The sequence below is a fragment of the Hemiscyllium ocellatum genome, chromosome 33 (assembly GCF_020745735.1).
Source record: "Hemiscyllium ocellatum isolate sHemOce1 chromosome 33, sHemOce1.pat.X.cur, whole genome shotgun sequence".
Taxonomy (NCBI): Eukaryota; Metazoa; Chordata; class Chondrichthyes; order Orectolobiformes; family Hemiscylliidae; genus Hemiscyllium; species Hemiscyllium ocellatum.
This window is the reverse complement of record NC_083433.1, coordinates 19,342,765-19,367,047: the sequence shown is the minus strand read 5'-3', so window position 1 is coordinate 19,367,047 and position 24,283 is coordinate 19,342,765. Positions and strand designations below refer to the sequence as shown.

Here is a 24,283-nt window from a genome sequence, read left to right as displayed (position 1 = left end):
ATCCAGATGTATTTACAACGTTGTAATTGTATCACCTCCACTTAAACCCATTGTCTTCTGATTGGAGGTAAATGTGCTACCATCTGAGCCATCGCTGACGTCTAAGCCCTTCTCAGTAGCAAATGTACCACACAGCATCACTTTATGATGGCTTTGTATTTAATACCTGTGGAGTTCAGATTGTGGATACCTGTATTCTCTTTTTAGAGGTGGGTGAAAGGACTTTGGAACTTTTTTTAACAAAGTATTTCATTGCATTTGGAGACGCCGGTGTTGGACTGGGGTGCACAAAGTTAAAAATCACACAACACCAGGTTATAGTCCAACAGGTTTAATTGGAAGCACACTAGCTTTCGGAGCGACGCTCCTTCATCAGATGGTTGTCACCTAATGGTGGTTGTCACCTGATGAAGGAGCGTCGCTCCGAAAGCTAGTGTGCTTCCAATTAAACCTGTTGGACTATAACCTGGTGTTGTGTGATTGTTAACCTATTTCATTGCAAGAGGACTTGATTTCAGAAGTTGGGATGTTGTACTGCAGATATACATGGACTTGGTGAGGGGACACCTGGAGTATCGAGAGCAGCTTTGTTCTCCCTGTCGAAGCCTTTGGGAAGCTGGTGACAATGAGTCAGTACTTTGAGGTCTCCCAGGACTGTTACTTAGTGAAACTGCAACATATGCCAGGGATACTTACAATCTCAGAAAATGTAAGTGCCAGCATTTTATCATAGTCACACGCTATTTAAAGAACTGCAGAAACGAATGATAGAAAGCTTTAAACAAACCTGAAAATGCTGCAAATACGCAAGTCTGTAAACAGCCACAAGAGACAAACTAGCCATTGTGAAAAGGATCTATTGCAAATATATGACTCATTTTAACTGCGAGTTGGTGCGATTATAGCAACACAACTGTAAATTCAGTTACAAAAATAGAAATCGCTGAGAAAGCTCAGAAAGTCTGACGGTATCTGTGGAGAGAAAGCAGAGTTAACATTTCAGGTCCTCACTGATGGGAGCTAGGAAAATGTCTGTTTGTGTACAGAAGATAGGGTGGGGGACAGGAGGTTAGGAGTAAACGATAGATGGGGATAGAGCCCAATCAATTGGAACTGTTCCAAGGTCTATCGAATTTTTGAAAGAGAACCACCACCTTACCAACTATTTCTAGGGTCACTTCCTTAAGTTACCATGCATGTGATGTCTGCGTCCTTTTAGAAGTTAAAAGTCACAGGCTTGGAAAGTGTCTTGGAAGTATTTCAAGAGAGGTTGCAGTGTACCTTGTCGAAAATACACAATATTGGCTGTGTGTGACAGTGGGGAGGGCAGCAAGTGGCCCATGTGTGGGAACAAATGTCAAACAAGTGGGCAACTTTGTTCCTGACGTTTAGTCAAATTTATCCAGGCTAGGAGGAGAGTAAGAGCATTTGTGAGAATTATAAGGGGGCGGGGGGGGGGGGGGGACATGGGGACAATGCGTAAGCCTTCTACTTATGGAGTCACACAGCACAGAAACACACCCTTTAGTCCAACATAATCTCAAACTGAACTCTCCTGTCTACCTGCTCCTGGCTCCAAACCTTTCCAATTCATGGAATTATCCAAGTGACTTTCAAATGTTGTATTTGTGCCCACATCCACCACTTGCTCTGCAAGTTCATTCCACACGCAAACCACCCTCTGTGTAAAGAATGTGGCCCCCTCGTGTCTTTTTTAAAAATCTCCTCTCACCCAATGTGCTACCAAGTCTTGAAATCCCCCACTTACCCTTCACCCTATCTATACACCTCATGATTTTATAAACCTCTATAAGGTCACCTCTCAACCTCCTGCGCTCCAATGGAAAAAGTCCCAGTCGATCCAGACTTTCTTCATAACTTAATCCTCCATACCCACTAACATCCTGGTAAATCTCTCCTCAACCCTGTCCAGCTTAATGATATCCTTCCTATAACAAGGAGACCAGAACTGGGCACAGTACTGCAGAAGAGGCCTCACCAATGTCCTGTACAACCTCAACGTGACTTAAGAATAAGGAAACCAACAGAGGTGTATGGCAGTTGATCTGAATGAAACAAACTGGACAAAACATATTTTATTTCTATTGCACGATGAATTATTTACAGATATTTTCAGTGAAGCAATCTCATCAGAGGATTCCACAGCTGAGGAAATCTATGTTATCATCATTTTTCCTTTCCCGACTAAACAAAAGGTAAACTGCCGTTGCACATGTCTAAGTGAACGGGACAAAACACAAAGTGGATCCTCAATCTTGAACAGAAGAGCTGCCATTTCATTATACTGCTCAGCATCTCTCTGTTTCAGTCTTGAAGGAAGGTCTGATCAAGGAGCTGAGAGCGAGGGCAGACATGCCTGGTACCAAGCCTGCTGCTACCTTCAATATCTGAATGAGTCTCTGGGCTATCGCTGATCTTCTCTCTGCGGACTAAACGATACAAGGTTATTCCACTCCAGTGTCATCCTGTTTGAATACAAAGGTCAAATCAGAAATTCCAGAACACTGTCAAGATCCATTTTGTGCTCAGGTACATGCAGACATTAGTGTTTTGGGAACACCGTACCTTTGACCCTCCTTCGGTCTCCCTGCATCCTGCGTGATTTCAAGATAAGACGGCAAGCAGCTGTCTTTAATTCTCCTCCAAACTATTTTCTGAGACCAAGCTGACACTGCTGATTGACCCACTCAGCGGGTTTCCCTCCTGAGATGACCAAGTGCAACTCTAAAATGCCATGCAGCAATCTCATGGACAGGAGCTCTTTGAAATCCCAAACTAAATCCATTTCAAAATTTGCATATAGGGCTAGGTCCAAAAATTGAAATTCAGCCCAAAACTCTTATCAAACACCAGCAATCCTCACAGCAATGCAAGGAAACTTGTAGGTATTTCAGATTTGAACTGGGTAAAATAGTTGGAGGATTGTGATAGTGTTTTGCAAAATAAATTTCCTCTCAAAAATGCTTTGAAAAGCAGAAATTGGGCACCCACACTAGTTTAGCACTTTGAATGGTTACATTAGATACAAAGAGCATCTAAATCCATCTAAGATGGAGAAAAAATCCCAAAAATAACTTTGAAAATGTACTGTTAACAACCAGTCCAGCTCCTTCTCCAAGTAAAGTTAAAAATCCTTCCCCGGGTAAAGATAAAAATCAGAGATTTGTAACTCTGCCCACCCCAGGCAACTGCACATCATGATTTTTCCAGGTATACTGAACGTACTTGTCAGCGTGCCTGAACTAGTAAAACATTGACACAACAATGAGAAACAAGAACAGAAGTTGCTGGAAAAGCTCAGTAGGTCTGGCAGCACCTGTGAAGACAAATCAGAGTTAACATTTCAGATTCAGCGACCCTTCCTCAGAACAGGTCAATAATGAGGCCAGCTAATCACTTTTCTACTTTCATCCTCCCTCCCTCCCTCCCTGGCCTTGTGATAAAACAAGTTTTTAAATTCACATCGAGAGTGGTTGAAAAAAAATGTTCAAGTGACTCACTGGAAAAAACCTGTAACATTAAAGTGTCCAGACATCCACTGAGTGAGCCTAGCTTTAAGTATACAGAGTAAATGTGATTGACAAATGATGTAAATTTTCTATTATTGGCACTCAAACAGAACATTTCAGCTTGTCCTTTTCCTTCCTCTATAAGCGATTTTATGTAGCATCAATACCAAAATCACTTCTAATTCTGCTTTTGAACTAATCAGGTACTAAACCTGTTCCAAGGTGACTTCAAGACACATTGCCATATAAGGGCAGCACAGGGTTGGCTCAGGGGTTAGCACTGCTGCCTCACAGCACCAGGATCTAGATTCAATTCCAACCTCGGGCAACTGTCTGTGTAGAATTTTCACATTCTCCCAGTGCCTGCGTGGGTTTCCTCCCACAGTCTACAGATGTGCAGGTTAGGGTGAATTAGCCATGCTAAATTGCCCATAGTGTTAGATGCATTAGTCAGGAGTGAATGGGTCTGGGTGGGTTACTCTTCCAAGGGTCAGTGTGGACTTGTTGGGCTGAAGGGCCTGTTTCCATACTGTAGGGAATCTAATCTAAACTCAGGACAATCTTCTTGCAGATCTCCACTTGCTCTCTGCTTGAGATCTCCCCACAGCAGCACGACTGAGGGACCAGTACGATAATACGATGTCTTTGAAAGGGGCATTTTGTCCTTGTTTTGTTTTTAAAGTGAGGTTTTAAGTCAGAGATGCCGAGCTGTTCACTTAAAGCACGTAAAATATACAGTTTGAGGCGCCTTGGTTTTTTTAAAAGTTGGAACAATAGAAGAAGCCTGAACGGGTGGGGTCAAGCTCCCACAGAACCAGGATTTTTAGTTTTTGATTTTCAGCAGCAGCTGCTGCTGGGGTCTTCAAACTCTGTTTGGAAGCTGCAGTACATCTTTTCCTGTTTTTTTATTTTTTTTTCTCTCTCTCTTTCTCTCTCTGAGTCTTCTCCTGTTTTTCCTTCTGAACTACAGAAGTATCTGGCAGACAATGTTTTACTGAATTTGTATTTGCCAAGAGTGTGTTTATGGGATGTTACTATATTAGAACAGTCAGTAGTCAAATAATCTATTCTATTAAATTTTCCAACAGAACTAAGTTATTCCAATTTCTTCGTTCTTTTGTCATGTTTTAACTACAGTGGATGAATAAAGTGTGTTTCCCTTCAAATCTGATAGTTTAACCAATCGAATTGCATCCAGAACGCAACGCCTGGTACTTACTGTTAAAATAATAAAAGGTTAGGGTCTAGACTAACTTCTGAATATTTTGAGGGGGCTTTGTCTGGTCTATAACACCAGGAATTCTGAAAACAAACCAGGTTATATTTATAACGTAATGTCCCGGGGAGTTCCATGTGAACATTACAATAAAACAGGATGCAGAGCCACAGAAAGTATCAAGAGAGCCCAATGCTTGGTTTGAAGGAACATCTTAAAGGTATAAAGACTGGGTCAGGGAGGGGATTCCAGTGATTGGGTTCTGGTAACTGAAGGCACAGCCATCAATGGTGGAGCGATAATAATTGTGAACACACCAGAGGCTGTAATTCGAACAGTGTAGAGACCTCACAAGGTATCTGGTTTGGGGATGAAAGGTGGCAGTGAGGGACATGGTGGGATTTGAAAACAAGGAAGAGAATTCTAAAGTCAAACACTGCTCCATGGGGTGACAATGTACAGGGGTGACAGATAAACTGGACCTGCTGCAAGTGAAGACAGTGAGTGTTGAATGATTTAATATTCACGGAGGGTAAACCAGCTACAAACGCATTGCAATAGTCAAATCGAGAAGAAACCAAGGCAAAACTTAGGGTTTCAGCAAACTATGAGCTGAGGTGGGATGCAGTCAGGAAGGAGGAGGAATTAGGGAGCCTTACTAATGGCATGGATAGGAAATTAGACTCTCAGCTCAGGATGAAATGTCACTGCAAGGTTGACTGAACTCAGACTATTGCCAGGAAGAGAAGTAAAGCAGGCAAATCAGCACTGGGAGAAAGTGAGGATTGCAGAGGCTGGAGATCAGAGCTGAAAATGTGTTGCTGGAAAAGAGCAGCAGGTCAGGCAGCATCCAAGGAGCAGGAGAATCGACGTTTCGGAAATCTGCAGTCCTCAACTCTGACCTCCAGCATCTGCAGTCCTCAGATTCCTGAAGAAGGGCTTGTGCCCGAAACGTCGATTCTCCTGCTCCTTGAATTCAGCACTGGGGTTTGGTCAGGAACAGGAAACAATGATTCCTATCTTCCCAATATTTAATTGGAAGAAATTTCAGTCCATCCAGTACTGGGACGTCAGTGCCGTTTAGCGACAGTGGAGGAGTTGGGTGAGTTAGAGCTGTGATATGGTCAGCGTACCTGGGAAAACTAACATTAAACTAAGCTTCCCGCATCACATTTAAACTGCAAGATGGTGCCATCTTTAAATGAGGAAGCTGCAGTTACAGAAATAATCCTACTGCCATTGCTGAAAACAGCAACTCCTTTCCAAAAGCTGTTGGATTATCCAGAAGGATAAGGGCAGCAGAAACCAGCTACAAGTGCCCCTTCAAGCCACACACACCACCCTGATTTGGACCATTCCTTCATTGTCCCTGGGTCAAAATCCTGGAAATTGCTTCCTAACAGAACTCTGGGTATATCTACACCCCATGGACTGCAGCATTTCAAGGCAGCAGCTCACCACTGCCTTCTCCAAGGCAGCAGCTCACCACTGCCTTCTCCAAGGGAAGTAGGGATGGGCAAAAACTGGCGGACACCAGCTCCCGAAAAGTGTCATCAATACCTCGAGATATAGAATAAAAATGAACTAAGTGGTCGTTAGTTTATCTTCTTCCCTCTCTCAAACAGATTTATAATTCCATATGTCTCAAAAGACAGCCAAGCTCGTAGAACAGATGAAAAACCAATTGAATCCAGCAAGAATCAGAGCTACATAATAATCCAGACGAGGAAGTGATGTCCGACATATAGCACTCTGACATCACAACCAACGCAATGATGATCTGTCCTTACCTCCAGCTCAGCAGGAATCAGGGGGCTCGAGTAGGAATCTGCCAGTTGCTTCAGGGTATACATCTCTATTGATTGGTGTTTCACAGCCCGGCCTGCACCAGAGAAGGCATATCTGAACTGGAATGCCAAAATCTCAAGAGGATATCATTCCACTGCTCATTTACCCTGGTCAATTCAAAAGCATCACGCATGTGGACTTCTCTCTGATCATTTCGCAGTCCATACAAAAACAGGACCTTATAAATGCAGGAATTTTTATCCCCATGCTTTGCACCCAGTCCTGTCCCTTACTCATTCTTGTTCATCTATCCCTCATTTACTTCTCAACTCACCCAAGCTTCTCCAACAGCACCTTCCAAACCCAGGATCATCCAGAAGGATAAGGGCAGCAGAAACCAGCTACAAGTGCCCCTTCAAGCCACACACACCACCCTTCCTTCATTGTCCCTGGGTCAAAATCCTGGAAATTGCTTCCTAACAGAACTCTGGGTATATCTACACCCCATGGACTACAGCATTTCAAGGCAGCAGCTCACCACTGCCTTCTCCAAGGCAGCAGCTCACCACTGCCTTCTCCAAGGCAGCAGCTCACCACTGCCTTCTCCAAGGGAATTAGGGATGGGCAATAAGTGCTGGCACGGTCAGCATTGTCCAATTCCCAAATTTAAAAAAAGTCCACTTCCCCACCAAACCCTAAAAATTAGACTCAACGAAATACTCCCCGCCTGTGTCATTCGGAGAACCGAGGTTCGTCTGCACTGGAATTGGAGGCAGTCCAGAGAATATTTACTCGGCTGTGTATGAAGGGATTATTCCTGAGGCAGAGGTTAAGTAGATTGGACCTAAACTCGTTGGAAAAGAAAAGAGTGAGAGACGGTCTTACTGAAATATGCAAGATTCTTAGGGGACTTGACAAGGTCGATGCAGAAAGGTTGTTGCTTCTTGTGGGAGAATGTAGCACCAGGGGACGTAACGAGGGATCATATATTTAAAACAGAGACAAGGAGACACTTTGTCTCTCAGAGGGTGGTGAGTCTGTGGAAGTCTTTACCACAGAGGGGTTTTGAGGCTCAGTCATTCAGTATATGCAAGGTTAATATAGGCAGAGTTTTATCTCTGTAAGGGAGAATCACGGGCTATGGGAAAAGGCAGGAAAGTGGAGTTGAGGATTATCAGATCAGCCACAATCTCATTGATTGGGGGAGCAGACTCAGTGGGCTGGATGGCCTATTTTTGCTCTTAAGTGTTATGAAAGTCTTTCCAAGATTTTCACTCAATTTTCATTTCAAACTTACCCCCAACTGCAAGGAAGCAAACTTTCCCGAGGAAATAATTCACATCCACGTAAGCCAGGGATGCCTTCACAGTTTCAACACTAAAATAAATATAAAGTGCGGTTTAGTGCAGAATTATATCAAAATGGGGAAACAGAGACCGTGCAATGTTGTGAATATGACACAGAAACATAACTAACATACTTTAAAGTTTACAGCCGATTATAAACAGATCCATAGTTTTTAGAGTTGCAAATCATTTTTGTTGACAATGTTTTAACAATAAAGCCAAAAGTGACAGCCAGCATTCAGAACAAACTCCTGTCAGCATTCTGTACCAGAATGTCTTTATTCATCAAATTCCTCATTCATCCATTCCATGCTCATTTTAACCCATCACAGATAAGTTATCCATTTGATGACAATGACACTGTTGAGGTCTCAAACATGCATTTGCAGCCTGCGTGCATAATTACTGAGGAGTAATAATCAGAGTCAAACCTTACAGCCCACGTGGATGATTTGGTTCTTATTGTCTACATTCAGATTTTGCCACTGATTAACACGACAGGGATAATGGCCCTCCAAAGTTTATCTCACGCATTGGTCCCAATATATCAAAGGAGAAAATTCACATCAAGGGCAACACAGTGGCTCAGTGGTTAGCACTGCTGCCTCACAGCGCCAGGGACCCAGGTTCGATTCCAGCCTCGGGCGACTGTCTGTGTGGAGTTTGCACATTCTCCCCGTGTAGGCATTGGTTTCCTCTGGGTGCTCTGGTTTCCTCTCTCAGTCCACAGGCGTGCAGGTCAGGGTGAACTGGCCACACTAAATTTCCCATAGGGTTCAGGAATGTGTAGGTATGTTAGCCATGGGAAAGTGAGGATTACAGGGAAAAGGGTAGGAGGCTGGGTGTGGGTGGGTTACTCTTCGGAGGATCGGTGTGGAGTTATTGGTCTGAGTGGCCTGTCCCCACACTGTTGGGATTCTATGCAATTCATTAAGATTATAGAATAAAATTATAGTTTATCCCATCAACGTGTTCACTGTGTGATGGCATCCAATTTGCAAGCTGTGTTTTCTGTCAAAGCCCCTGTTTTCCTGTTTTATTTTTGACAGTCCTTATTTGGAAAAGGAACTGAAAGGCCCAGCTTTCTGAGAAGGGTTTGCTGATTGGAATTCCTGGTTGTGACATCAGATATCTGGGGTAAAATCAGCCTGTAGTTTCGGTTGTTAGTGAATGGAAGTTCATGGAAACCACAAATCGGAGGGGTAAAATTACAACCAGCTGTCATAATGAATATCGCGCTTGAGCAGTCTAACGGTTTCCCCGTTGAAGGAGACAACTTTCCGCTTTCCAGCAGACAGGAGAGTGTGGGTATAAAAGGGTCTTTCTCAGGGTGGCAGCCGGTGACAAGTGGTGTCCCGCAAGTTGGCACCACAATATTCCACTTTATATGTTAACGATCTAGATGAAGGAACTGAGGGCCTTCTGGCTAAGTTTGCAGGCAATGCAAAGAGAGATAGAGGGATAGGTAGCATTGAGGAGACAGGAAGGCTGCACAAGGATTTGGACAGGTTAGGAGAGTAGGCAAAGAAGTGGCAGATGGAGTACATCGTGGGAAAATATGAGGTCAAACACTTTGGTAAGAATAGAGGCATGGACTCTTTTCTAAATGGGAAGAAAATTTAAGTCTGTATAAGAGTTGGGAGGGTCATGTTGTAGCTGTACAGGATATTGGTTAGGCCACTGTTGGGATATTGTGAGCAATTCTGGTCTCCTTCCTATCGGAAAGATGTTGTGAAACTTGAAAGGGTTCAGAAAAGATTTACAAGGATGTTGCCAGGGTTGGAGGATTTGAGCTACAGGGAGAGGCTGAACAGGTTGGGGCTGTTTTCCCTGGAACGTCGGAGGCTGAGGGGTGACCTTATAGAGGTTTATAAAATCATGAGAGGCATGGATAGGATAAATAGGCAAAGTATTTTCCCTGGGGTCGGGGAGTCCAGAACTAGAGGGCATAGGTTTAGGGCGAGAGGGGAAAGATATAAAGAGACCTAAGGGGCAACTTTTTCACACAGAGGGTGGTACGTGTATGGAATGAGCTGCCAGAGGAAGGGGGGGAAGGCTGGTACAATGACAACATTTAAGAGGCATTTGGGTGGGTTTTTGAATAGGAAGGGTTTGGAGGGATATGGGCCGGGTGCTGGCAGGTGGGACTAGACTGGGTTGGGATATCTGGTCGGCATGGATGGGTTGGACCAAAGAGTCTGTTTCCGTGCTGTACATCTCTGTGATTCTATGCAAAGAGGCTTGGGAGTTCTAGTCCAGGATTCTCTCAAGGTAAACTCACAGGTTGAGTCAGTAGTTAGGAAGGCAAATGCAATGATAGCATTTACTTTGAGAGGACTTGAATATTCTGAGGCTCTGGTCAGACCACATTTCGCGTATTGTGCACAGTTTTGGGCCCCATATCTCAGGGAAGATGGACTGGTCCTGCAGCATGTTCAGAGGAGGTTCACGCAAACGGTCTCAGGAATGAAAAGCTTAACATTTGAGCAATGTTTGAGGTCTCTGGGTCCATACTCGATGGAGGGGGATCTAATTGAAACATACTGAATGGCCTGGACAGAGTGGATGTGGTGATGATGTTTCCATTGGGAGGAGAGACAAGGACCCAAGGGCACAGCCTTAGAGTAAAGAGAAGACCTGTTAGAACAGAGATAAGGAGAAACGTCTTCAGCCAGAGAGTGCGGAATCTATGGAATTCATTGCCACAGAAGGCTGTGGAGGCCAGGTCCTTGAATATCAAAGGGATCAAGGGTTACAGGGAGAAAGCGGGAGAATGGGGTTGAGAAAGCTATCAGCCATGATTGAAAAGTACAGCAGGCTCGATGGAGCAGAAATTTAGCCATTCAGCCCAATGTCTTGTGGTCTAAACACTTGAAAGGGTTCAGAAAGGACTTACAAGAATGTTGCTGGGATTGGAGAGTTCAAGCTATAGGTAATGCTGAATAGGCTGGTGCCATTTTCCCTGGAGCGTCAGGCTGAGGGGTGACCTTATAGAGGTTTATAAAATCATGAGGAACATCGATAGCCAGAACAGACAAGGTCTTTTCGCCTGGTTAGGAGTACCCAAAACTAGAGGGCATAGGTTTAAGATGAGAGGGGTAAGATTTAAAAGAGACCTAAAGGGCAGCTTTTTTGACACAAAGGGTGGTACATGTATGGAATGAGATGCCAGACAAAGTGGTGGAAGCTGGTACAATTACAACATTTAAAAGGCACCTGGACGGGTACATGAACAGGAAGGGTTTAGAGGGATATGGGCCAAATGCTGGCAAATGGGACGAGATTAATTTCAGATTCGTGGTCAGCATGGATGAGTTGGACCAAGGGTTCAGTTTCTGTGCTGTACGTCTCTGTGACTGTATGACAAAACAATAGCAATGAGGAAGCTCCGTGTGTAAGACGCCAAACGTTGTGGCATAGTTGCAGGGGTGATTCCTTGAGTACAGCATTGAAGGATCAGGAAAGGTGTGCCGTTTGCTGGATGTGAGGTATACAAACACTTACATTAAATGGGATTTTGTGCCAATCTCCTGCACAAATGAAGCAACTCTGCCTTAGAAGAACAGAGTTCTGAAGGGACTGCACATGGTGCCATTTGTGCTAGGAACCATCAGTAAACTGGAGATCTATAGAACCTTTGTTGTCCCAGGTACTTAAAAATACAGTTTACAATTTTAACTGAACACAGTTTAATATGTTTAATTTATATTGATTTTGGTTTGATTATCATAGCAAAAGCTTTTAAAAATGAATTCTTAGCCAGTTCTTTGCAGATACCTGTTAACTAAAACTGGATAACTGGCTATTTCTCTCTTTGCTGTTTGACAAAGCTTGCTGTGTCACATTATATCTATGCTACTTAACTCTGTGATCGGCCTGTATTGCTCGCAAGACAAAGCTTTTCACTGTGCCTCGGTACACGTCACAATACGTTTAATTCAATTCAACTCAATATAATAGTGACAACATTTAAAAAGTACTTAAATCAATCTGTAAAGTACTTTGCCATAGCCTGAGATCATGAAAGGTACTTTGAAAATACAGATTATTTTGTAACATATAAAACCAGAAAGAGATTTGGATTGGGTGCATTGTTCAGAAATACAAAGTAAAGCAAAAATAAGAACAACTAGGGAAATAAGTGAAGACAGTCAAAAGACATTAAAACAAATTTCCTGGTCTCCAGATCATCAGAGATAGCACATATGACTGAAATGCATATCAGTACCTTGTGGAGGTCCCAACATGCTGACTTATGTAGGAACTAGCCAGGAGGTTTCAACTTCAGATGTGCAATCCTCTGCGAACATCGACAATTCTGTGCTACAGCCAAAGACTTTAGACAGTACTGAGAGACTTACCTGGACAGTCATCCAGGAGATGTGAAACAGATAAACAAAATCTAGCTCTTGGATAATTTCACAACTGCTACCAAAACCCCTACTGCCACTACTTTCCAGACCCCCCCTAACTACACCCACTTGAAAACTCCCCCGACCATCACTGCACCCATCCTACCCACTTACTTCATTCAGCTACTCATGTATTCACTCATGTTTAAACTTCCAACATACCAGATGGCAGCAAAAGACGACAAATATTCTGCCTGCCCCACTCAAACCTGCTAGCCCCCGACTCTAGTCTGCTGTAACAAGAAACGCTGCACACCACATTGATGATAAAGCCAGACTCTCAGCATCCAGGAGGAAATGCAGAACAGCCTCAAATCAGGAGAATAATCAAGAGGACTGGCAATCCTACAATGATTGCCACTCTTTGGAAGACCTGGACAATAATTTAAACTGTTATTATGTAGTACAGTTTGTGAACATTACTGGAGATTGTAAAGGCATTGGTGGTGATCTTTCAGAAATCATTGGAGTCAGGGAGAACCCTTGAGGACTGGATAATGGCTAATGTAACATGTCCGTTTAAGAAGGGGTGGAGGCAGAAGAAATTATACGTCGCTTAGACTGACCTCAATCACTGGTAAGATTTGAGTGTCATTACCGGAGGATGAGATTGAGTGGTACTTGGAAGTGCATGGTAAAATAGTGCTGAGTCAGCACAGCTTCATCACGGGGAGATCATGCCAGACAGTCTACTGGAATTCTTTGAGGAGTTAACAAGCAAGTTAAACAAAGGAGAGCCAGTGGATGCGATTAATTTGGATTCCCAGAAGGCTTTTGACAAGTTGTCACAGAGGAGGCTGCTAAATAAGAGAATCGTCCATGGTATCAGGGGCGAGTTACTGCCATGGGTGGAGGACTGGCTGACCAGCAGAAGGCAGAGAATGGGGATAATGGGGTCCTTTTCAGGATGGCAGCCGGTGACAAGTGGAGTTCCGCAGGGGTCAGTGTTGGGACCACAACTGTTCATGTTATACATTAACAAGTTGAATAAAGGAAATGACAGCATTGTTGGGAAGTTTGCAGATGACACAAAGATAGGCAGAAGGATCAGTCGTGTTGAGGAATCAGGGAATCTGCAGAAGCACTTGCACAGGCTAGGAGGGTGGGAAAAGAAGTGGCAGATGCAATTTACTGTGGGAAAAGTGTGATGCACTTTAGCAGGAAGAAAGTGTAGACTGTTTTCTAAACATGGAAAGGCTTGTGAAATCTAAATCACAAAGTGACTTCTGAGTCCTAGTTCCAGATTCCTGAAAGGATAACATAAGGGTTCAGTTGGAAGAAGACAAATGCATTTCAAGAGGGCTAGAATGCAAGAGCAGGGATGTACTGCTGAGATTGCACAAGGCTTTGGTCAGATGAAGTTTGGAATATTGAGAGCAGTTCTGGGGCCCATATGTAAGGGAGGATGTGAGGCCTTGGAGGGAATCCAGAGGAGTTTTACAAGAATGATCCCGGGGATGAAGGGTTTGTCCTATGAGGAACAGTTGAGGACTTTGGGTCTGTACTCAATGGAGTTCAGAAAGACAAGAGGGATCTGACTGAAATTTACAGAATACTGGCAGATCTTGATGAGAATGGACATGGAGAAGACGTTTCCATTAGTAGGAGAGACTAGGACCCGAGGGGACAGCCTCAGTGTGAAGGTACAATTATTTAGAACAGAGGAGGAATTTCTTCAGCAAGCGGGGGGGGGGGGTTAATCTGTGGAACTCATGGCTGGAGAAAGCTGTGGAGGCCAAGTCATAGAGTTGTACAACACGGAAACAAACACTTCAGTCAAATTCGTCCATGCCGACCAGATATCCTAACCTAATTTAGTCTGATTTGCCAGCACTTGGCTGTTATCCCTCCAAACCCTTCCAATTGATATACCCATCCAGATGCCTTTTAAATGTTGTCTGTGTACCAGCTTCCACCACATCCTCTGGCAGCTCATTCCATACACACACCACCCTCTGCATGAAAAAGTTATGGTTCAGGTCCCTTTTAAGTCTTTCCCCCTCTCACCCTAAAACTATACCCTCTAGTTTTGGACTCCCCCACCCCAGGGAACAGACCCTTCCTATTTATCCCATCCATGCCCCTCAATGAGTGTATGTAAGACAGAGATAGATAGGTTCTTGATTAGTAAGGGGATCAAGGGTTACGGTAAAAAGGCAGGAGACTGGGGTTGAGAAACAGATCAGCCATGATCAAATGACACTGTGGGACTTGCTGGATTAAATGGCTTAATTCTGCTCCTATTTCTTATGGTCTTATAGTATATGCAATCATATGAATCCCAACACGTATATTGACCGACAAAGGTAGGTTTGCAGTTGACAGTTGTGGAGAACTCACTAGTGAATTTCTCAAACAAGAATTTCTCCATCGAGAAATGGGAGCAGAGCTTGCCCCACCTTAAAAGTAAACTTGAGTGCTTGACAAAGGTGTATAAGGAAATCTGTATAGGCAGCTGCACATTCAAAGATTATGAATGCATTGTCTGCGGTATAAGAAATACAATTAAAGCTCAAAACATGTTTCTCATAGCAACCGATGCAAATATTAATGAGCACAGGACCTCGACAGCATCCGACTGCTACATCATCTATTCGGGTGTGCAGAGTTTTCATTAAATCAACTTAAAACAGTTGCATTCAGTTATTTGCACACATTCAATGAAAAGACTCAAAAGATGACTTTGCATCTATATTGTTGTGATCATGTGAGGCAACATTCCTGTCAATGGTTTCATTCAGTAACACATGTTGATGTTAATTTGGAATTGTCTGGGTTTATGCTCGCAGTACAGAACTAAAATTCGAATGTTAATGCCAATTCTGATATCTGAATTACTTTATTCTTGCAATATACTGAGGTTCGTCCCAGCAGACAAGCTAAATACTTCTGTGTAAAGAGAACATTCCATTCTGCCTAAATTAGGACAATAAGCTGATCAAGACGAAAAGTTCCCTGCACTGTGCTGCCAAACCATTGCAATAAAATGTAGCTGTGCCTACAGAGGATCTGATTGTTATAGCTGTCGAGGCAGTGCAACACCCAGGCACACTTTAAGTATGGTGAGGAACAGATATTGGGAACAGCTGCCTCACTGGTTGCCGGTCTCCGCAACTGCTACTCTCCAGCACCACGGGACAATGTTTCACCGCCTAGACTTTATGGTAACTGGATTCAGTCTGCACATTCAAAGACAGCTTCAGCTCACCTGTGCTGACTGCGCAAGTCCATGAGGAAGACAATGAGGTCTATCCGTGGTCTGCTGTGCTCATTCTCCGCAGGTAATGGCAGGCGTTTTGCTAAGTGACTACAAGAAATGAAAAAGTATGAGAGTTATACAAGCACCCCAACTGTAAGTTATCAAGTAAACCTGAAGGTGTGTTGATGTTAGTTGCAATTTGGAGAAAGTGAGGACTGCAGATGCTGGAGACCAGAGTTGAGAAATGTGGTGCTGGAAAAACACAGCAGGCCAGGCAGCATCCGAGGAGCAGGAGAATCGACGTTTCGGGCATAAGCCCTTCTTCAGGAAGGGCTTATCTTAGTTGTAATTTATCTAGTTAAAAGTCTCATGAACACAATTTTGGAGAAAAATGCAATGGCTGGGATGGCAGGTTGTGTGACTGACATTCTACAAGAGTGAAATGGCAGTGTGAAACTGACCATTGTCCTCAGTCTTACATAACATGACAACACCTCATGGTTGATTCAAAGCAGCACTTGCAGAGGGCTGGAAATGAACACGCTTCCAGATGGACAGAGGCTATGCGGCAGGTGGAAAACTTCCTTTGCTATTGAGTTGGCATACAGTATGCAAAGCTTTTCAGTGAATTGCCACTACATACCGATTTACACAGCTCTAACCATGTTTCTTATTAAAAATCATTTCTTGCAATTACTTTAAAGTATTCATTTGAGGGCTTTTTCGGATCGCGCAGTAAGCCAGTGCATAATGTGCAACCGTCCAAACAACACAGTAGTCCATCACCGGACAAAAACAAACAGACATGAACTCTGCCTCTAGGATTTGAACACTCCACAAAAAGTTCAGAAAAGATTTACAAGGATATAGCCAGGGTCGGGAGGGTTTGAGCTATAGGGAGAGGTTGAATAGGCTGGAGCTGTTTTCCCTGGAGAGTCAGAGGCTGAGGGGTGACCTTACAGCGGTTTATAAAATCATGAGGGGTACAGATAGCATAAATAGACAAAGTCTTTTCTCTGGGGTCGGGGAGTCCGGGACTGGAGGGCATAGGTTTAGGGTGAGAGGGGCAACCTTTTCACTCAGAGGGTGGTACGTGTATGGAATGAGCTGCCAGAGGAAGTGGTGGAGGCTGGTACAATTGTAACACTTAAAAGACATCTGGATGGGTATATGAATAGGAAGGCTTTGGAGGGATATGGGCTGGCTGCTGGGATTAGATTGGGTTGGGATATCCGGTCAGCATGGACGAGTTGGACCGAAGGGTCTGTTTCCGTGCTGTACATCTCTATGATTCTAATTTGCCCATTTGACAATTTTCCTCATCCTCTCCTGCAGTATAAAGGATCTAGGTTTAAAACACAAGATTTTTTTCTGATTGCCACCCACGATATAATCCTCCTCCTCCACTGTTCTGCCAAGTTTGCCTTATTTATGAGGAAAGCAAACAAAACAAGGGCAAATTACACAGAGTTAAATCTTGTTAAGTCACATGTGCAAATGTCAAGCTGAGTACAGACCAACAACACAGAAAGGAAAGCCAAGTAATCCTTATTATTTCCATCCATTGCCATCAGCCACACTTTGATGAAAACAGCTTCAGATTATTCAGGATTACCGCAAGAAGTAACTTTGTATAATTTTATATTAAACAGGAGGAGCAGGCCACACCATCTCCTTCTCAGTCTACTCCACAATCAGTTCTTGGTTGAGCTTCTACATAAACCCACTTTCTTATCTGCATTTTCCTCAATTCCTACACTGTCTAAAATCCATCAATTTTAGTGTTGAATATATTCAATAACTGAATAATTCACATAAGACATGGAGCAGAGGTAAGCCATTCAGCCCATCAATTCACAAGTGAGAACTTCTCACTTAGTTTTAAATGTTTGATGCCATTAGTCTGGCACATTGAGCCCTGGCAAGATTAGAGTGGTGTTGTAAAAGCACAGCACGTCAGGCAGTATCTGAGCAGGAAAATCTGATGAAGGAATTCCTGATGAAGGGCTTTTGCCCGAAACGTCGACTTTCCTGGACCTTGGTTGCTGCCTGACCTTGCTGTACTTTTCCAGCACCACTCTGATCTCCAGCATCTGCAGTCCTCACTTTCACCACATTGATCCCTGGCACAGGACACCCCAGTTATGGAGAAACAGCCCCTCAACATCTACCCTCAGTTACAAAAGTTTCAATACAATGACCTCCCATCACGCCTATGAGCCCTAACTCCGCGCAACATCTATGTAGCACCTAATCAAACATTTTCTTACAATTCAAATATGCGGCATGTACCTTGAATAAGAGTCAGAGACGGCCTTGCTAGTTAGACCCCTGGACTGTTAGATTTATAAAACATAATATCCTTTACGCAACGCCATGTTCACACTGCTGAGTTATGTTATGATTTTCCAAATGTGCTGATGCTATATTCTTAATAACTCCACCTAGCGTTTTTCCTACTCATCTGGAACAGGCTATTTTCTTCACCCCTTCTTTTCTGAAACAGCAGGGGTGCATTTTGCTTTGCTTTCCAGATCACTACAGAAGCAAGGAATTCTGGATGTTCAAAGGCAATGTCCCATCTACTATCATTTCAGCCAAATTTTCTAAAGCCCAAGGATGTAGACCATCAAGTCCCGGGACATTTATCAGCTTTAAGTCCCCCATTAATTTCTCCCATACATTGTCTTCACCTGTCAATTTTTGTTTTTCATTCTCATTAAGACTCCTGGCTTCCCACAATTTCTACAACTGTGAAGACGACAAAATGAGTTTACCATCTCAGCTCTTTTTCACCTTATCGCTATTTCACTCGTGTGTAACGGATCCACATTTACTTTCTCAACTCTCTTCCTTTTTCATACAAACTCTTATGGTTTTTATATTTCTGGCTAGCTTACTCTCATATTTAGTTTTTTTCCATCTTTATCAATTCAATGGTAAACCTTTGTTAATATTTAACCAGATCCCATGCTCAGGCTTAATACTTTTCCTGACAACACTGCCCTCTTTTAAGCTATTTCTAGCCCAAGAGTTGGGTCCCATCAGGCTGTGCTGGACTCTATGTTTACAAGGTAAAAACAATGACTGCAGATACTGGAAACCAGATTCTGGATCAGTGGTGCTGGAAAAGCACAGCAGTTCAGGCAGCATCCAACGAGCAGCGAAATCGACGTTTCGGGCAAAAGCCCTTCATCAGGAATAAAGGCAGTGAGCCTGAAGGGTGGAGAGATAAGCTAGAGGAGGGTGGGGGTGGGGAGAAAGTAGCATAGAGTACAATGGGTGAGTGGGGGAGGGGATGAAGGTGATAGGTCAGGGAGGAGAGGGTGGAGTGGATGGGTGGAAAAGGAGCTAGGCAGGTCGGCCAAACTCTGCTGGTTTAAAGGTGGTCCAGAGTCCGTGTGGGATGAGTTGGTTACGGAGGCAGGCACTGAGGAAGCAAATGTGGCCGTGGTAGCGAGTTTGTTTCAGGACATGGTTGCAGAGAAGAGACTATTCAGCCCATTGTATCCATGCTGATCTAAGATCTGACTACATTATTATCAGTTTCCAGCTCTCAGTCATTGAGGCTATGGCAATGAAAGTGAATGTCTTAAATGTTACAAGAATTTCAGACTCAACCGCTCATTCAGATGCTGACTTCTAAATTCTCCAGCCCTGGCAGCATCCTGGTAAATCTGCACCCTCCCTAGTGTAATCACATCCTTCCTATAATGTGGTGATCAGAACTGCACATAGTACTCTAGTTGTGGCTCAACCAGCATTCTGCCCTGTTCCAACATTTGTATTCTGTATGTCTCAGCTGATAAAGTATCCCATTTAACTTGTTCAGCATCTTATTTGCCTGCTCTAAGACTGAGACATCTGTGGATTTGCACACTAAAGTCCATCAGATCCTCAGTTCTTTTCACATTCCTATCATTCATACTGTAATCTCTTGCCATACTAACACTCCCCAAGTACATTATAACACACTTTTCCCAGTTAAATTCCATTCGCTACTGCTTTATCCACCTGACCAGACCATTAGTATCTCTCTGCAGTTTATGGTTACCACTCACCACCTCAACAATTTTTGTGCCATCTACAAATTTCTTGAAACACACCCACTTTGTCTAAGTCCAAATCATTAACACACACCACAAGCACCAAGGTTCCCTGCACCTAGCCCTGCGTAACCCTACTGGAAAACAGACTCTCTGTAAGCATCTCTGTAACCATCATCTGTGGCAGCACGGTGGCTCAGTGGTTAGCACTGCTGCCTCACAGCGCCAGGGACCCGGGTTTGATTCCAGCTTTGGGTGACTGTGTGGGGTTTCCTCTGGGTGCTCCAGTTTCCTCCCACAATCCAAAGATGTGCAGGTTAACTGACAGTGCTAAATTGCCCATAGCATTCAGGGATGTGTAGGTTAGGGACATTAGTCAGGGATAAGTATAGGATAGGGGAATGGGTCTGGGTGGGTTAACCTTCAGAGGGTCATTGTGGACTTGTTGGGCCGAAGGGCCAGTTTCCACACTGTAGGAATTCTATATCCTGCCTCCTACCTGTCAGCCAATTTTGAATTCAATATGTCACTTCGCCTTGGTTCCTGCGGGCCCTTACTGACTCGTGCCAAATTCACATAAAAGGGGAAGGAAAGGTGTAAAATCTTCCAAAACATTGGCATACCCCCTCAGTAAGGTTTATGGGGTAGGAGTAAAAAGTGAGGTCTGCAGATGCTGGAGATCAGAGCTGAAAATGTGTTGCTGGTTAAAGCACAGCAGGTTAGGCAGCATCCAAGGAACAGGAAATTCGACGTTTCGGGCCAGAGCCCTTCATCAGGAGGTATTATGGGGTAGGAGGCTAGGTATGTATAAAGGATTGATCTAACTGAGGGACAGAACATGTGGCTGGTCACTTGAACTAGCAACAACAATTCCTCCATCTGAAACAAGTCCAATCTATTTGCCAATCCCCTCCTGATGAAGGGCTTTTGCCCGAAATGTCAATTTTCCTGCTCCGCGGATGCTGCCTGTCCTGCTGTGCTTTTCCAGCACCACTCTGATCTAAACACGGAATCATTGAATGACACATGCACAGAAAAATATTCAGCTGTACCAATGATTGCTGGTATGTCGACACAGTAGTTTCTCAATGATTTTGATGTCCTTGTGATTGTCTTTAGAACTTACATGTTCACTTCAAAGGATTTGTTCTCCTTCAGGATCGCAGCCGCGAGTTGGTCCAAATGAAGACCATCAGCTCCCACCAGCTGCAAAAAGAAGAAAAAAAACTCTTCAGCTCCAAATTATCCAACAATGAATCAAGAACATCCTCCCATTTGTTAAAGGCAGTACACCTGATGGATATATTTGATGCCTTCCCCCATTCCCCTCAGTAACACATACAGACCAGGGGGGGAATCATGGACAAGTCTGATCCTCCCCCTCAGTAAAGCCCACAATCCGCCCCCTTTGATTATCAGTAAGAATGGTAGCGGGATCAGAGAGAATCTGAGACAAGGGAACGTAAAACGAGGCGAAGGCCATTCAGCCCATCACGTGTCTGCCAGGAGGGAAGAAAGATGTGAGAGAAGCACGGAGAAAAGGGGGGAATAGGAAAGGGAGGGGATCAAAGGCAGAGGGAGGGGAAAGTGAGTGGTGGGGTAGTGGGAGAGTGTGGGTGGGTGAGTGTGGGGGGGTGAGTGGGGGAGGGGTGAGTAGTGGGGGAGGGGGAATTGAGGGTGAGTGGGGGAGGGGGGTGAGGAGTGGGGGAGGGGGGTGAGGAGTGGGGGAGGGGGGTGAGGAGGGTGTGAGTGGGGGAGGGTGTGAGTGGGGGAGGGGGTGAGGAGGGTGTGAGTGGGGGAGGGGGTGAGGAGGGTGTGAGTGGGGGAGGGGGTGAGGAGGGGATGGGGAGGGGGTGAGGAGGGGATGGGGAGGGGGTGAGGAGGGGATGGGGAGGGGGTGAGGAGGGGATGGGGAGGGGGTGAGGAGGGGATGGGGAGGGGGTGAGGAGGGGATGGGGAGGGGGTGAGGAGGGGGTGAGGAGGGGGTGAGGAGGGGGTGAGGAGGGGGTGAGGAGGGGATGGGGAGGGGGTGAGGAGGGGATGGGGAGGGGATGGGGAGGGGATGGGGAGGGGGTGGGGAGGGGATGGGGAGGGGGTGAGGAGGGGATGGGGAGGGGGTGAGGAGGGGATGGGGAGGGGATGGGGAGGGGGTGAGGAGTGGGGGAGGGGGGGGTGAGGAGTGGGGGAGGGGGGTGAGGAGGAGTGGGGGAGGGGGGGTGAGGAGTGGGGGAGGGGGTGAGGAGGGTGTGAGTGGGGGGGGGTGAGGAGGGTGTGAGTGGGGGAGGGGGTGAGGAGGGTGTGAGTGGGGGAGGGTGTGAGTGGGGGAGGGGTGAGGAGGGTAGGGGGTGAGGAGGGGAGGGGGTGAGGAGGGGAGGGGAGGGGGTGAGGAGGGGAGGGGAGGGGGTGAGGAGGGGATGGGGAGGGGGTGAGGAGGGGATGGGGAGGGGGTGAGGAGGGGATGGGGAGGGGGTGGGGAGGGGATGGGGAGGGGGTGGGGAGGGGATGGGGAGGGGTGGGGAGGGGATGGGGAGGGGGTGGGGAGGGGATGGGGAGGGGGTGGGGAGGGGGTGAGGAGGGGGTGGGGAGGGGGTGGGGAGGGGTGGGGAGGGGATGGGGAGGGGGTGGGGAGGGGGTGAGGAGGGGGGTGGGGAGGGGGTGAGGAGGGGGTGGGGAGGGGGTGAGGAGGGGGTGGGGAGGGGATGGGGAGGGGGTGGGGAGGGGGTGAGGAGGGGATGGGGAGGGGGTGAGGAGGGGGTGAGGAGGGGATGGGGAGGGGGTGAGGAGGGGATGGGGAGGGGGTGAGGAGTGGGGGAGGAGGGGATGGGGAGGGGGTGAGGAGGGGATGGGGAGGGGTGAGGAGTGGGGGAGGGGGGTGAGAGAGTGGGGGAGGGGGGTGAGGAGGGTGTGAGTGGGGGGGGGGTGAGGAGGGGAGGGGGTGAGGAGGGGATGGGGAGGGGGGTGGGGAGGGGGGGAGGGGGTGAGGAGGGGATGGGGAGGGGGTGGGGAGGGGGGGAGGGGGTGAGGAGGGGATGGGGGGGGGGAGGGGGGGAGGGGGTGAGGAGGGGATGGGGAGGGGATGGGGAGGGGGGTGAGTGGGTGGGGGAGGGGGGTATCGCCCCGCCCTCAGGCCCTCACCCACCAGGACGGTGCCGTTGTTAAGATCCGGGTGTTTGTTCTGCGGCTTCAACACCGACATCTCGGTACCGCCGCCCGCGCGCTCCCGCTGTTCCCTTTCCCGTTCCCGCCGCCCGCGCGCTCCCGCTGTTCCCTTTCCCGTTCCCGCCGCCCGCGCGCTCCCGCTGTTCCCTTTCCCGTTCCCGCCGCCCGCTCAAACCGGGTCGTGACGTCACGGGGTCCCGGGGAGCGCGGTCAGAGCGGCACCTAGAGGCCGGAGGAGCGACAGTGCAGCGCCTTCCCCTCCCCCGCCGGCCCCCCCATCCCCCACCTCTACCCCTCCCCCACCGTCCCTCCATCCCCCACCTCTACCCCTCCCCCACCGTCTACCATCCCCCACCTCTACCCCTCCCCCACCATCCCTCCCATCCCCCACCTCTACCCCTCCCCCACTGTCCCCCCATCCCCACCTCTACCCCTCCACCGCCATCCTCCCATCCCCTCGTCCCCCACCTCTACCCCTCCCCCACCATCCCCCCAGCCACCACCTCTACCTCTCCCCCACCGTCCCCTCTACCCCACCTCTACCCCTCCCCCACTCACACTGTCCCTCAACTCTACCACTCCTCCTCCCCACCCTACCTCTACACATCCACCTCCCCCACCCTTACCCTCTTACCTCACCTCTATCCCTCACCCTCCCCTCCCCTTCTCCCAGCCTTACCCCAAGTCCATGTTGTCCGTAATCTCAGACACATTTTTTTTCCTTTAAATTTTGTGTCCTTTGATGCCACCCCACCAGTTACCTGATAAAGGAGCGTCGCTCCGAAAGCTAGTACTTTCAAATAAACCTGTTGGACTGTAACCTAGTGATGTGTGATTTTTAACTTTGTCCACCCCAGTCCAACACCAGCACCTCCTCATCATTCCTCTGGACATTTGTTCCACACACAAACCATAGTCTGTGTAAAATAATTGCCCTTCCTCTTTTTAAATCTTTCTCCTGACACCTTAAAAATATGTCCACAGGCTGGTAACGATGACTGAATCATTTTCCATTTGTATTGACTTAGGGGCAATCATTTACCCAGACATCAGGAAGGAACCCTATTCTTCTTTCAAGATAGTGCAGTGGGATCATCTATGCACAAAACCAGATGGGGCCTCGGTTTAGCAGGACAGAGCTCCCTCAATTCCCCACCAGTGCATTAGTCTGCATATACTGTGTTCAAATCCCTGGCTCGGAGCATGAACCAGCAGACACACTGATTTGAATGTGCAACAGCTAAACCAGTAACACCAACTGATGTGAGCATTACTTGTTCGTTCTGTATGTAACTAAAAGTAATGCTATGGATTTGAAGTGTTCCTGTACAAAATTATTTAAAACCCATCAGCCTGAGTTAAAAATCTCACAACACCAGGTTATAGTCCAACAGGTTTATTTGGAAGCACTAGCTTTCAACCACCTGACGAAGGAACAGCGCTTTGAAAGCTCATGCTTCCAAATAAACCTGATGGACTACAACCTGGTGTTGTGTGATTTTTAAGTTTGTACACCCCAGTCCAACACCGGCATCTCCAAATCATCACCATCAGTCTGAAACATACTATCAATAATCAATAATCAGG

The 24,283-nt window shown here is 46.4% G+C and overlaps 1 protein-coding gene across 1 annotated transcript; it reads right to left on the bottom strand.

Moving 5' to 3' along the window:
* Positions 1-2,081: 2,081 nt before the first annotated feature.
* Positions 2,082-22,835, bottom strand: pane1 (proliferation associated nuclear element). The gene is made up of 6 exons (XM_060849587.1): positions 22,677-22,835; positions 20,664-20,743; positions 15,501-15,599; positions 7,832-7,911; positions 6,537-6,628; positions 2,082-2,450 (listed from the first exon to the last, which is right to left on the bottom strand). The coding sequence occupies exons 1-6, from the start codon at positions 22,731-22,733 to the stop codon at positions 2,310-2,312; spliced, it is 549 nt and encodes a 182-aa protein (XP_060705570.1). The 5' UTR covers positions 22,734-22,835; the 3' UTR covers positions 2,082-2,309.
* Between the last annotated feature and the right edge of the window lie 1,448 nt (positions 22,836-24,283).